General features: G+C 38.4%; 1 protein-coding gene across 2 annotated transcripts in view; it reads left to right on the top strand.

Annotated features, from left to right (window-relative positions):
- PPP3CA (protein phosphatase 3 catalytic subunit alpha) overlaps nucleotides 1-14,211 on the top strand; it is a 171,207-nt gene that overhangs the window by 120,925 nt on the left and 36,071 nt on the right. For both annotated transcript variants that reach the window (XM_063156411.1, XM_063156412.1), the window contains exons 4-6: nucleotides 8,207-8,318; nucleotides 9,501-9,646; nucleotides 11,593-11,732. In XM_063156411.1, the coding sequence (XP_063012481.1) occupies nucleotides 8,207-8,318; nucleotides 9,501-9,646; nucleotides 11,593-11,732 (398 nt within the window). The remainder of the gene's footprint in view (nucleotides 1-8,206; nucleotides 8,319-9,500; nucleotides 9,647-11,592; nucleotides 11,733-14,211) is intronic.

Here is a 14,211-nt window from a genome sequence, read left to right as displayed (position 1 = left end):
GCTGGGAAGCTGACACAGAATGGTGCTAACTAGTGGCCATTTAAATATTACACAGAAAGCAGCGTGCTCTGCAGCTTGCAAAAGCTAAATAGCCTGAGTAGATGAGAGCTATTAGAAAAGAGATATAACAGAAAAACTTAACCTGTGACCCATAGTTTAGTTTGACTTTTAGGCTTATTTGTTCTGAGTTTCCTGGACGTGAAATTTTATGAGAATGGAAGGACTAGATGAGAGGTAGATGGGACAAGAAGCCAGCACGCAGCATGTTGTGCTGGAGAGAATGAGTAAGTTCTGTTTAAGTGTGGCATGCAGGAGTGCATGATCTCTGGCTTTTATGCAGCGCTTGAATCACAGAGAGGTGATGCACAAGTGCCCTGCTGGTGGTCTGAGACCTGGTGTAGTCTCCAGGTGAGGCCATAGAGAATGTGGAGGTCAAATGGCCTCTTTAGCTGGCTTGTGAAAGAAAGTGTCCTATCCAACCTGCCAGCTTTGACTAGAAGTGAGTCAAATACCAAACCCAAATTCTCTGTTCCAGTGCTTGTAAAGCAAACTAGATGTTTTCTTCTATCCTGTTGTTGCTTGATTTTACAAACTGACAGGATGAAGTGCACGACTACTGAATAAAACCCAATGTGTATTTTTTTTGTCTAGGTTGTAGCTGATCTAGTCATTAATCAGTCAATCAGAAATCCTTGCTGAACTCTTGATCTTTTCTGTGAAAAGTTCAGACTTGAATTCCCTCTGAGTCAGGGCAGAATGCCCATTACCTGTTGGAAGGAATATAGATCCTGTGATACATGTCTGTGTGTCTGTGACTAGATAAGATGGCATCATGTGAGAACACAGCCACTGCTGTTTCATTCTACATCCCACATTGAAGGACACTGTTGCCATATTGGTATACAAGCGTGTATAAGGCCAAGCACCTGAGTTTGTGCTTGGAAAACAGATCAGTGTATTATCTTGCCAGTGTTATGTTTAAAGTAAGAAGTTTCTGAAAAAATAGATTCAATAAAACTACTTTTCCTTTATTAGTTCATTTTAAAACTTCATTTCAAGTGAGCTGGTAATCACTGCTGTGGGTTTCCATGCTGGATTGCTTGGGGAGGGTTGGGAAGGAGGAGCAGGAAGAGCTGCACACACTTAAACCATTGTGCAGCTCTGTCTTGAACTACCATTTTTGAGTTGTGATAACCTCATTCATATCTCCTGCAGTCTTTGATTGAGACAAGATGTGTCTGGAAGAGGAAAGTTTTGTCTTCACTTCTATATACGTAGGCTTTTAATAAAAGAAATAGAACAGCTTTCAAGTGCCTCTCTGACAGTTTACCAAAATCTGTTCCAGGGCTATTGCCAATTAAAGAAATAGCAAACCATATGAAAAAAAGACAACAGCCTATGTATAGGCAGTAATCCCCTTAAAATCTCTCATTTAGCAACCTGTGCATACATACTTAGCAAATTGTATTCTGAATGCAGTTTTTCCATTTAGGAACATTGCTTTTTCACTGGAAGCAGTATTGGCTTCCGCCAGCACCAAGGAAATATCTCAGCTGTCATTTATATTATTTCTTTTGTATGTTAGGTTCTCAAATCACTACTTTTTTTTTGGTCACATAACTGATTTTCCCCACCTGTCACCTTGATTAAAGATTATCTTTGAAAGGAAGGGCAAGTTTCTGTTTCATAAGTGTATTTAGATGTAGAGCTGTGCATTCAGGCATGAACTCAGCACAATAAGTAGTGACAAGGAAAAGAAAATTGTGAAGAATGCAACTTGGCATTTAGAGGGGGAAGATATTTCTGGTGGAGAAGGGGACCTAAGTACATAGATCAGGCACCAACTCTTGTCAGTACTTTGTGCTGGGGAAGTCATGCTGGTAAACAGCCCCAGCCTCAGTTCATATTTCTACCATGTAAACAGCCCCAGCCTCAGTTCATATTTCTGCAATGCTAATCACATAGTGATCTTTCTTCCATCCATCTGCTGGCTTCCCTTTCTGCTATGGAGACAGGAGAGTATTGCAGTTCTGGGGTCTTCCAAAAGAAGTAAGTGGCTGGTCCAAGGTACTAATCATGAGTAATACAAGCTTTAAAAACATTCCCCTTGATTGCTGTGTGATCTCTAGTGTAAAAGTGACACCATTGAGCTTAGACCGAGCTGAGTTCTGATAGTGGGCGAAATAATCCTTCTCTGTGGGCTGCAAAGCATTTGGAATTCTTCTGGATGAAAGGTACTACATAATGCAAGCTATTATCATTAAGAACAGAGAAAGAAATTGCATAAGGTAGGTGGAAGGCATTTGATAATTCAGAGGGAAAAAGAGAAAAGTATTTGTATAAGGCACTCAGCAGAAATGTCGGTCCTTGCTCTATGGAGCTTTTGATCCAAGGCTCAGTTCTTCATGTGCATGCTCCATTTTTACTGGTGTTAGCTTCACTGCTTGAAGGATGGGGTGTGTTTTGTGTTTTTTATATTAGCTCTAAGCAATGAGTCAAAGGATGAGAGACTGATAAAGAAGTTCCAACAGGTAAAGTTAAAAAATGTCAAGTTGTGAGTAGAATGAGACAAGGTTTCTTAGATCAGATGGAATCTTTATTCCGTACCTGCGTTCTCTTTTCTTTTTGACCTTTTGACAGAACCTGGGCATTTCTTCACTTAAAAAACCAAATTTCTGCAATTTAATACAGTGCATTTGTTTCCTTGGCTGTATAACTGATAACATTTCCCTCTTGTGCTTGTGCACTGTTCCAGGGCATTTGACTCCAGAGTAGAAGAAACCCCTTAGTCTTCACTGTCAAGTAAGATTTATGGTCATGGAGAGTAGAAACCCAAATGATCAAAACAGAGGGCTATTTTTAAATGTAAAGAATAGTTAAAGCCTAAGTGGTTCTGCAGGAATAGGTTGTAAGGAAGAATGACTAATCTCTACCTGAGTCTGAAAACTCTTTTTTGAAAAGCAGACAAGTGCTGTGCAGTATAGGGAGGAGGGCACATATAGACTATTTTTCATCACAATCTTGGGAAAATTACAGAGTAAAAACCAACTACAGTGCATTATTAATAATAATACGTAAACCAACTGTTGGAATTATTTTCTTGCTCAATTCCATGTAACAGCATACAGTCTTATATGTCACTTGACCATCATAAGGTATGTAGTGATCATTTTTGGCAGAGGAAAGAGTTAAAATATGGAGAATTGAACCAGTGTTCAAAACTAACAAAAGTGGAGTTAGGCTTTAAGGTTCAGAACATGCATACATTTCCCTTCCTGAGTGCACAGACTGACATTGCAGAAGGTGAAACTGGTGTTGTGGTATTTCCAGCAAGAACAAAGTGAGGTGTTTGGAGTGAGTCTAGAATTTGACCGCTGGACCTTACGCCAATTTTAAAAAAGCATCTGGCACTTGAGATGCTTCTGAACTTGGTGAACTGTTGGAAATTAAATGGTCTCTCCCAAGAAAATAATTACACGTAAATAAATTTATGTTAGTAAACAGTGGGTGAAGTTAGTGCTGGTGAAAGTTGTGTTTATCTCTCAGGTCTCTGAACTTTCCAGTTTTTCATTGGAAGAATAAACACCTTTCAACATCGTCTGTTACTGTAGTGTATTAATGTTTTCCAGTAAAGAGCTTGATTTAAAATAATTTGGGCTGATCAGGAATACTTCACCAGTGAAGTCAATTGTTTTTTTCAGTTCTCTTAAAGCAAAGCAAATCCTAGGACTTTAATTATCCTGAATTTCCTTGCCCTTTTCTTCTGTAGACCAGTAACAAATATCTTTCTTCATAGCAACAATTTGCATCTTGTGAGATCTTATTTTTGTATGGCATTGCTCCTCAGAGCTGTGAAAATTCAGCAAATTCAGATTATTTTTATATGTATTAGACTCCCAGACTGTAACATCTGTTTGTGTCAGGGCTGTCCTTGCAGCTTGACTGGTCCTGTGCCAGCTGTTCCCAGTGTGAGTCCCCAGCATGCCAAGAGCCCCTTTTGGCTGCAGGGGGAGAACATGTGATGGCGCCATTTCTGCTGCACTGATGCCATCTCTCTGTGGGACCCATCTTCTCAGAGAACAGCTGGGGCCTAGACACAGGATACCAAAAAGGAGAGTTAGGAGCCATCTCTGTCTAGAAGGTGCTAGCTATAAGGATTATAGGAACATTTACAAAAAAGAATTTCCTAGTCACTTTTTGGTTGAAAAAGAGGTACTTCTTTTTGGATATTTTTGAACTTTTCAGATACTCTTTTTAAAGGCTGAAATGGGAGTAATGTGGTCTAAACATTAGCAAACAGTATATTGCGATTGTGCTGAAATGTTACTTGGAGTGAAGACAAAATGGCTTTTTCTTTATTTGCAGTAGTGTTCATAGTTTTCTTTGTGCTCAAGGGATAGTAGTTCAGAAATGGCAGTAAGTTGCATCTCATGTGAGTATTCTGGTTACAGCTGCAATGTATCTTTGTTTGTCTCTGAAATCATGCTGTAATAAAGATTCATTCCAGTAGTGTGAGTGCAGCTATGTGTGTATAAAGGTACATGGTTTCCATTGGGATGGTTTCTCCATTCTAGGAAGCTGTATTTGTACTGGATGTTGTGATGGTACCATTATTTCACTGCACCTACAGTAATGCAATTTTTATATTTCAGTGAGGTGTGTGTTAGAGAGAGTGGGAGCTATGCCAGTTCCACAGGTCACAGAGCATCAGTAGATACCTTAGCAATGTGTGGCTTAAATTATCCTTTCAAGTATGAATTACCTCACACTTTATTTCATCTGCTGAGGAGTGCCCAGTGCTGTCAGTCATTTGGAGGGAGACTTCAACTTTTGTGGCCCCTGCAAAGCCACACAACTGACAGTGAGCTGCATCTCTCTCTTCCTGGCACTGCCAGTGCCACAGCACCAAGAAGTGAGCATTGTGATGCTGTGGTTGTACTCAAGTGGCCATGATGATGATTTTCCAAGGTACCTTGTTTTAATCACATGACTTGAGATGCACAGAAGAGCTGTGGGACCTTTGGTTTTCCTCTCCAAGGATGGGCTGAGATGTGGAACTGTGCAAATGCTCCAATTCAGCATGCAACAGTGGAGTTAAATCCCAAGTCTGTTTTGAAAATGTGGGTCTTTGGCTTACACCGTGCTTAATTGCGCAGACCTTTACTTTCCTGAAGCTGAGGCTGCCAGAACCTCAGCAGGAAAACAGCTTGACTATGGGAGCTGGGAGGTAAACAGATTATCTCTTTGTTACAAACTTAACATATCTGCTATTTCAACAGCTGAAAGACACTAAACAAGAGGGGTTTGAGGGTCCTAAGTCTTAGATACATATACATATACATATACATATACATATACATATACATATACATATAATATATAAATATAAGTAAATATATAATATGGGTCTTTGGATAGTTTGAAATGAAATAGGCAAAAATACCTTACAGATGTGTAGATTGGTAGATTGCAAGGTCCCCGCTGTACGTTTTGCATAGAGTTACAGCAGAGCTGATGTTTAGTATGTTCTTAATGAAAATGTTGAAGGAAGCAAGGTATTTAAAAATTTTACAACAGGGAAGCAGTATTATGAAATACTTAAAGGCTTTAAGCTCAGATTTTCAACAAGGACAATTTATCATAAATATTTTGTTTTCAGTAAGAATTATGATATGTGAATCACAGGCAGGAAAAAATCAAAGCCAGAATGTTTGCTCGTGATTTGTTGTTTACGCATAATGTTTTTTGTATATAAATGACACTAAGTTGAAAAGCCATGAAAATCATTGCCCTCATATTTGCTCTTTAGTTTGCATGGGAAAAAAAAATCATCTAATTAGTTCTTATTTCCTATTACAACATTACTTCACTGAACTACTGAAAAGAAAAGGGAGTAAATTAAAGAAATCATCTAAACAAAATAAACCTTTGATATAATACTACTGAAAACAACACAAAATGTGAATAGTGGGCTTATGTTGCTTGAATAGTGGCAGAGAAATAGAACTTTCTAGACTGTATTGATTCTCTGTTATCTTCTGTCTGCATCTTATGAGTACTTCAAAGGAAGCATAGAAAAAAAAAGAAAAAAATAAATCTATGATAAGCAAATACAGAGCAATCAACTTGTAAACAAGTACCTAATCCCAAAAAGTCAAAAATGCCATCTCTCCTTATTTTCCCTGCTTTCCAGATCTGGACAATATTTTAAATATGAAGTGCTTGCTTTAATCTTGCCAGAGCTTTAGGAAAATGAAAAACTTAGTTACGAGGGCAATGTTTTGGCAGGATAAGAAGCTCTAAGGTAACTTGGCTGGAGCTTTCCTTGTGTGGATGGGGGTGTCAGTTTAGACTTCTTGTCTCACAACATTTACATCAAATTTTTGCATGTGTCAGTAAGTTTGAACAGGAATGTTCTGGAAATTTTTGGAGGAATGATGAAGTCATCAAAGAAAGAGAAACTTGCTCTGGTGGTGTGGACAAGTTCAGGTTTCTTGCCCCCTGAAATGAAACCATCAAACCCAAGTCTGCTGGAGTTTACACAGAGACAGAAGACTTTCTCCACCCACACCCTTTGGTTGTTTTGGGCCACAGCAGATGACTCCTGTGACCTGACACCATAATTCCATGCTGGATTACATTAGCATGATTTCCCTGGCATTCTGGCATCTCTTCTCGCTTCCTGCAGTGGCAGTAGCGCCAGGGAGGTGGAAGAATTGGCATGAGCTGGGAGGCCTCCTGCGTGTTTCCAAGAGGGGGGATTAGTTTTACAATTCTTCGAGTATACTGACTGTATTTTTGCTGGTTTTCTCTGTCTGTACACCCTCTGAGTAGAAGAACAGAAATTACAGACAAAGGACAGGCAGAGCATTCAGATGTTTACATGTAATAAATTCAAGGCAATGAGTAGTAGTATAAAACTCCTGCTGCTGTGTGATTACCTATGGATAGTGTGAGCACAAACATTAAAATGTTGAATCCCTTCATCTTTTCCTGTTTTTCTTCTAAGTTGACTAAGTAGCAAACAAGGGATCTGAAATCTACGTGTTGAGATTATTAAATTTATTATACAGCTGTTTTTCAAGACACTCTGAATTGTAAAGGGAGTTCACACTATAATGTAGAGGGATTGCATTGACAGCAATGCTGTTGTTCTAATCTGCAACAAGAGAGTACATTCTGAATTTCCAATTTATTGATTATTAAGCTAAATGAAAGGATTTTTTTCCCCCGGTGGAACAAGGGGGAGTGTTGGGAAGTAGTTGTAAATAAAAGTGGGGTTTTGTGACACCTTCTTTTTCTTGTGCAGCATTTCAGCAGTTCATGGTTATATAAGAAAGGAAAGGCTGGAGGAAAAATAATTCAGACAGTTTTTCTAGCTTTCTAGTTTTTGAGAGGACAATGTGGTCTGTAAAGTGTCCCTGCAGGCAGTGGGCTCATCTCATGGGATGAGTGGTTGTTATTTCCATCAACTTTCTTGGAGCTGTGAGTTCATTTTCAAAACAAATATTTTTAATTGAGTGATTTAGAGAGGTCTGAGCAGAGCTTAGCCTCTCCAAGTCTTTTTTTTTATCTTTAAAAACACACCTAGAAGAAATGTCATTTCATACAGGAATCTTTAGGAAAGACAAAAGGCTTGTGGAAGCTTAGTAGTAACTTCATTTAATGCAAGAGCTTTGTGGATCTTTTTATCGCAGTTACATGTAGAGAACAATGCTAAGTGAAAAATAAACAAGCTCTCATGTAAAAACTGTAATTCTGGAAGCTGAGGTATTTCCTGAAGTGTGAGTTAAATTGTTCTGAGGCAAATTTTCCTTAAGCCAGGAAATGCAGCTCTTCCGGTGGGATTGTTTCCACGGGAGGTTTCTGCCTAACCTTGCAGGTGGAGAGTGTGCACTTGCTTCTAGGGATGCACAGCGAGAGCTGGGGCTGCTGGAGGCAGCCTGGCACGGCTGACCAGGGAGGGGCCACTCAGCAAGAGGTGTAAAACTGACAGAATATACCCACTCGAGTTTCAGACAGTATGGGCTGAAGTGCAGAGAAGTGTTTGAGTGTAGCATATGAAGAATGGAGTTAATCAGTTGAAAATAAATGCTTTGCACAGATTACTTTTACTTTCTGTGCAAGTTTTTTCTGATGGAAGGGAATGTAAATTGTTCTGTCACTAATTATGAATTCTAATTTTCTTTCTTCTTCTGCTTCACAGTGTGTGCTGTACTTGTGGGCCTTGAAAATCCTTTACCCCAAAACACTGTTTTTACTTCGTGGGAACCATGAATGTAGACATTTAACAGAGTATTTCACATTTAAGCAAGAATGTAAGTCTATCTTACCCTTCTCCTCTTAACTCCTTTTTCAGCAACTTAATTTATTTTGCAGGTATTTGATACTGGTTCACTATTAGTAAATTTTCATGTTAAATGCCATTAATTTTAAATGGTAGTCGCTGTTCCCTGAGGGGGAAGTTACCTCTCAGTGGTGTGGAATGGAAGGGCTTAGAACCCCCAGATTTGAGTATGGGAGCTCCTGGGGCTGCTGTGGGTCCATCTGGCTGGGATGCTCTCGGTGAGCGTGTTCTGCTGCTGATGCTCCTGGCAGCAGCCAAGGGTTTGCTGCCCCACACAGCAGCCTGGCAGGCAAAACCTGCTGGCACAACAGCCCTGGCACCTGTGACAGGTTCCTGACTGCTAGTTAAGGAGGACCTCATCACACTGGGTCTCATCTCATGGAGCAGGAGAAAAATGCAAGGAATTTTTATTTTGTTTTTCCTTTAGGTATAGCATTTTCACATTTGTCCTCTGTGTAGGCTTAAACTTTTCAATATGCTCTTTTGATATAAATTCCTTTCTGTGTTGCAAGAAATGATGCAGTGACACATAAAAGCTTATTAGGTGTAGACCTTTACCTGCACAATGAAGCTTTTTTTCCCCTGTGACACAGTGAGATGAAACTATTGCCATAAGTCTGTGTTTTCTTTTTACACTGGGGATAAAGGAAATGTTAATTGGCTCGAAGGCTTCATGGTTTACTGAGTTTAATATGCATATTGGTAAATTAACATTTCAGCTTCATTATTCCACCTCGTTCATTTCATAATGGCATTTCTGTAGATAATTAATTATAAGGGACTGGGCTAAAGTTCTGACTGTTTCATAGAGAGTATATTGAGTGATAATGATGATAACCGTTCAGCAGATGTTTTAAGGCTTGCTCTACAGATTTTGTACTGAGTAGAAATGGTAGCCTGTAGTGGTATATTCAGGTGTTTATTTACAATTTTTTAGAAAAAATATGAAAAAATTTTATTAGCTTCACCTCAGAACAGGAAGAATTTTTCCAGCAGTGAATTCCTGAAGATATTTTTGTATTAAGCAAAAGTTTGGGTAAAGTCCTCAATACTAGATAGAATAGTGAGAGGAAAAAGTTTGAGATATTAAGCACAATCCTTTTTCCTCTTAAGTATTGATGGCAGTTTCTGTTACTATCTTAATTTTTAAAAGGTAAAATCAAATATTCAGAACGTGTATATGATGCCTGCATGGATGCCTTCGACTGCCTTCCCTTGGCTGCTCTGATGAACCAACAATTCCTGTGTGTACATGGTGGCTTGTCTCCCGAGATCAACACCTTAGATGACATCAGAAAAGTAAGTCTTGGAGGTTATTACCTGTAAGCACAATGTAAGCCCCATCTGACAACTCCTTGTGCCTTGTTAAGTGTTCTGTGCTTTCTTGGAGTAGATGCAAAAGAGCTCTAGAAGAACCTCACAATATATAAAGATGTAACATGAAAGGCTCGTATGATTGTAATGAATATAGTTGGTATTTTTTAAATTGTCAAGAGCTTCATTCTCAAGAGGACCCACCATATTTTTAATAGTTCTGCGTTTGAGTGCCCAGCAAATGGTCTAATTGAGGCTTAATAAGTTCACACTTGTTGTACCCTTATATTCTGAAAAGTTTCTCAGAAATCTCATGCAAGTTCAGAGAACAGTATCAAACAACTTCTTCACATAATCCAGTGTTATTGCATTTTATCCAGGATTAATTTTTTATTCACATGTTTTGTAGAAGAGATCTCTAGGAAGTCGATATTTCTAGGAAGAGCTATTTAAACCATTCATTCTTAGTGTTCCCAGAAAAAAAATCCTCCTTGTTTGAGACTTGCAAACATGGATATCTATTTCTGAGCTTTCAGGTTAGTGAAAGGTAATTTATATTCTAAGGTTAATTTGTAGTCTACTAAGAAATTATTTATAAATATAGTTTTTAAAAAAACCAACAAATTGAGCCAGTAATTACATGTTTTGTTTTAAAACCAATTAGCTTAAGATATTAACTGCACTTTAAAAAATTACTGAATGCAAAGTTTTGTTTCTGAGGTAAAGATTTACTATCTCAGTAAACAAAAATACTCTGCATAAAAATTAGCTGGCTCTGCAACAGCATAATGGCAGAGTAAAGTTGTTTAGCTCTCAGATTCTAGATTAGGTTCATTAACACCTTCCCTTCTCCCTGCCCAGCCCTGCCAGTTTATTTATCTTTGGCAATCACCAGAAATTGGGTTTGCATATTTATGAATTTTTGTTGAAATGCATTGTAATTACATAAGCATTAAGCGGAGAGGGCTGAAATAAGAAGTGTAGATATGCTGTGAATATGTCAAAACAAGAACGCAAAGGTAAAATTATAGAAGTCTCTTACTAAAACTTGTGTTGAAAACTTACAACACCAGTTTGTTCTCTTTGATTTTTTTTATTTTTTTTTTTTTTGAGGGGAGAAGGAATCCACTAGCTACTGAATCTTTTACTTGATCTTTCTGGTCAAAATAGAGAATATTTCAGACTGCAAGCCTTATTCATACACCATCTTAACAGGGCTGCTCTTATATGAAAGAATTCTTGAGATAGCACATAATGTTATTATATTAAAGAGTTCTTCCAGGAGAATACTGGTTTTTATTATTTTGCTATACTTCATCTTATTTGTAGTATGATTCCATGTAATTTGAAGTATTAAATACCCATAGGAGGACCAAAAGGAGAAGTTTTTAGCTTCTTAATTAGGGTTAAGGTTACAGGAGCAATAGCAATGTCATGCCTACATGCTGTAATTCAGAGATATTTTCTTGTTATTTAGATACATTTTTTTTGTGAAAATGTACATAAATCTAAATGGAAACTGGCTTTGAAATAACTACTATATTTTCTTGAGGTGCCCCACTTACATAAATTTAATGTTTTACTGTTTGAAAAATCGTGACATACAGAAATATTATATTCTCCCTTGTCCACTGGAATGCTTGCAAAAACCAGTAGAAAGCCAAAAAAAAGCAAACAAAAATTCATGTAGAATGTGAATCCACTGAATCTTTATTTTCTTTATTTTCAGTTCTATCTGTTCCTTCTGTCCCCATCAGTGTTTGCAAGGAGTGTTTCGGTGCTCAAACTCCTCTGCTTGAAAGCTGAAGAACAGATTGCTATGAGTCTCTTGTTCACTTGCTCATGGAATGAAAAATAGTAATTTTGCTTCATTGTTTCTGTGATACATAGTTGAAAGAAGTTAGTATTTCTTTGTCTCCTATTTTTCTTAGTTAGATCGATTCAAGGAACCACCTGCATATGGACCTATGTGTGACATCCTGTGGTCAGACCCATTGGAGGACTTTGGAAATGAGAAGACTCAGGAACACTTCACTCACAACACAGTCAGGGGGTGCTCATACTTCTACAGGTGATTGTTACTACTTTGAATAGATTTCTGTTGATGGACTGGTTCTGCTTTTGCAGTATAAATGTTTGCTTGAACTTTGTGGCACCACTTAGGTAATTAGGCATTTTCATCTGCAGGCTAGCCTTGTTTTCAGAAAAATTCATGCTTGCTTTATTTTAATCTCTTCTGTTATGCCACAGTGGGAAAACTCCAAATCACTTAATTTTATTCACCAAAGCCTGTGTATTTTGCCTCTGGTTTTGTAAGTTAGAGAATGAATGTGTCACTTTTAAAAAGGGGTACGCAACTGCATTTCTAGTTTAAAAATTAAAACGTAATTTCTAATGAAAGATGCCCGCACTGAAAAATGGATTACTTATTGTTCTGTAAGGTAAATAAAAATTGTGACTTCCCCCACAGAGGAATTTTTTTTCCTCTCAGTTTGATCAAATGTTTTTGTTTGTTTGTTTAGAAGCAATTCTTCTTAAGAAATTCAGCATTTAAAGAGCATTTGTTAAATGGGACTTAGTAATACCTGAAATGCAGAAAAGTGCCTGTAACATTCCTGCAGAAACATGTATGTACTGTCCCCTGACAGTCTGGGGATTTTAAGGAATTTGTGCCTTTTTTTTATTGTGGTAGTTAAGAACAACATAAAAGGACACCAGAGTAGCAAAACTAGCAGGGGAGGAGGTTAAATGGCAAAATGAGCAATGTATTCAGTGAAATAATAATTTAAAAAAGGTGTTGTTCAGGAGAAATGTGAAGATGTTATTGAAATGTTAAGAGGTTGTTGAACTTTTTGAAGTGAAGCATTTCTGCTTCAGCCCATGCTAGTTACACACAAATCTACGTTTCCTCAGCAAACTCAGAGGAAGGGAGGAATCCAACTCTTTCCTTTGCATTAGAAAATCTCACCTTGAACACTGACTGTAGCTGTTTAGTAACACGTCAAAAGTAATTCAAGGGCTTCCACCAACAACCAGGTGACAGAGCCGCTGGAATCAACCTCCTTGTTGGTGACACTATCAGGAAGGTGGCAGATGGTTTGATGTTCAGCAGTGAGATTTCTGGCTCCCTTCTCAGAGCCCCGTTGCTGCAGCGTGGGGCCAGCGAAGAGCAGAGCAGTTGGCTCTGCAGCCTGGGCTGCTGGCTCCCGCCTCCGGTGGGCAGCTCCAGCAGCCACACTCGGGTCTGTGACATCTGGGAGGTGCTCCATGGCTGTGTTTGGGATCATCGTGGAAGGGATGGCACGCTGCTGCAAACAACTGGTCAGTGCAGAAATGGGCTATGACTGAGCAGTAAAATCATTGCTTATCGTCTCAGGAGCAGCAGCAAATGCTGGAGTGTACCTGTGACTCCCAGGCACTGCACACACAGGGAGTGATGGTCAATAGCCTGGCAGATGTGGCATGTGCTTAAATACAGGGCTGTTTATTTACTGGAAAAAATTCTAGATTTTAGGTTGGGGTTTTTTTCAGAGGTCTGCTCCATACAGTTGCCATAAAATTTCTTTAATACATATCTCAGTTTCCTTCAGAAAATGTAGCAGACCTAGTCTGTGTCCTGACGTGTATTCAGAAAAGTGCATTTTCAGAAGAGGAACTATTCAGAAGACAGATAATTATCAGGTCATGTGAGGGACATATAACTGCTTGATGATTGAGTCAGAAGGCTAGCTTAGAATCACGTTATCTGAGTTTATATAAAGGCAAGCATTCCTTTTCAAAGAAGTACCTAGTTGCCCTGGAAGATGACTAATTGCTTGCCTAATGATAATACCTGGTATAAAAGGTATCCATCAGTGTAGAATGTCTAATTTTCCTTGCCCTTTCTAGTTACTTCCTGAGTAAAGGAACAAGTTTCCCTGAACAGGCTTGTAAAGGAAGGACTGAATTACTCAGTCCTCCTTCAAGAATGCCTGTTAATACAATGACTGTGTTTATTCTTCACTGAATAACATTTTTAAGTTTCTTCAGTCATTTCTAGAATGGGAAGTTAAAAGATACTAATGAGAATTTTGAATGAAAGTCAGGAAGATTTCAGTCATGCCTGCGAATAAGTGAAAGAATTTCTAGCTGATTAAGGTCTCCTAATCAATTGCAGGAAATATCTGTAATAAAGAACATCTCTGATAAATAAAAATTATTTATAATGACAAGTTGCAAGTTACTTTGCTCTGACTTAAAGTTATTTCCTAATACAAAGATGCTGTGAGGAAGGTAACAGTAATGTGGCTTTCTAACTGTGCATGCACCATCTTAACTGGACCTTCCATCTCAGAAGTGCACAAAATCCTCTGCATTTAGCCAAAACCCATTTGTGAAATGTTGGGCCATTTCTAGAGAAAGTGTAACTACTGTAGCTTACAGTAGTCTGACAAGCTTCTCAGTGAATTTCTTACATGATCACTCTCATACAGCCTATTGAATTTCAAACTGATCCAGTATTTTTTCAAGAAATGTCCCTTTATGTAAGAGTTCATGAAACTGCTGTGGCT

This window comes from Melospiza melodia, chromosome 5, assembly GCF_035770615.1.
Source record: "Melospiza melodia melodia isolate bMelMel2 chromosome 5, bMelMel2.pri, whole genome shotgun sequence".
Lineage (NCBI taxonomy): Eukaryota > Metazoa > Chordata > Aves > Passeriformes > Passerellidae > Melospiza > Melospiza melodia.
Note: the sequence above shows the minus strand (reverse complement) of the source record. Positions and strands in the feature narration are given on the sequence as shown.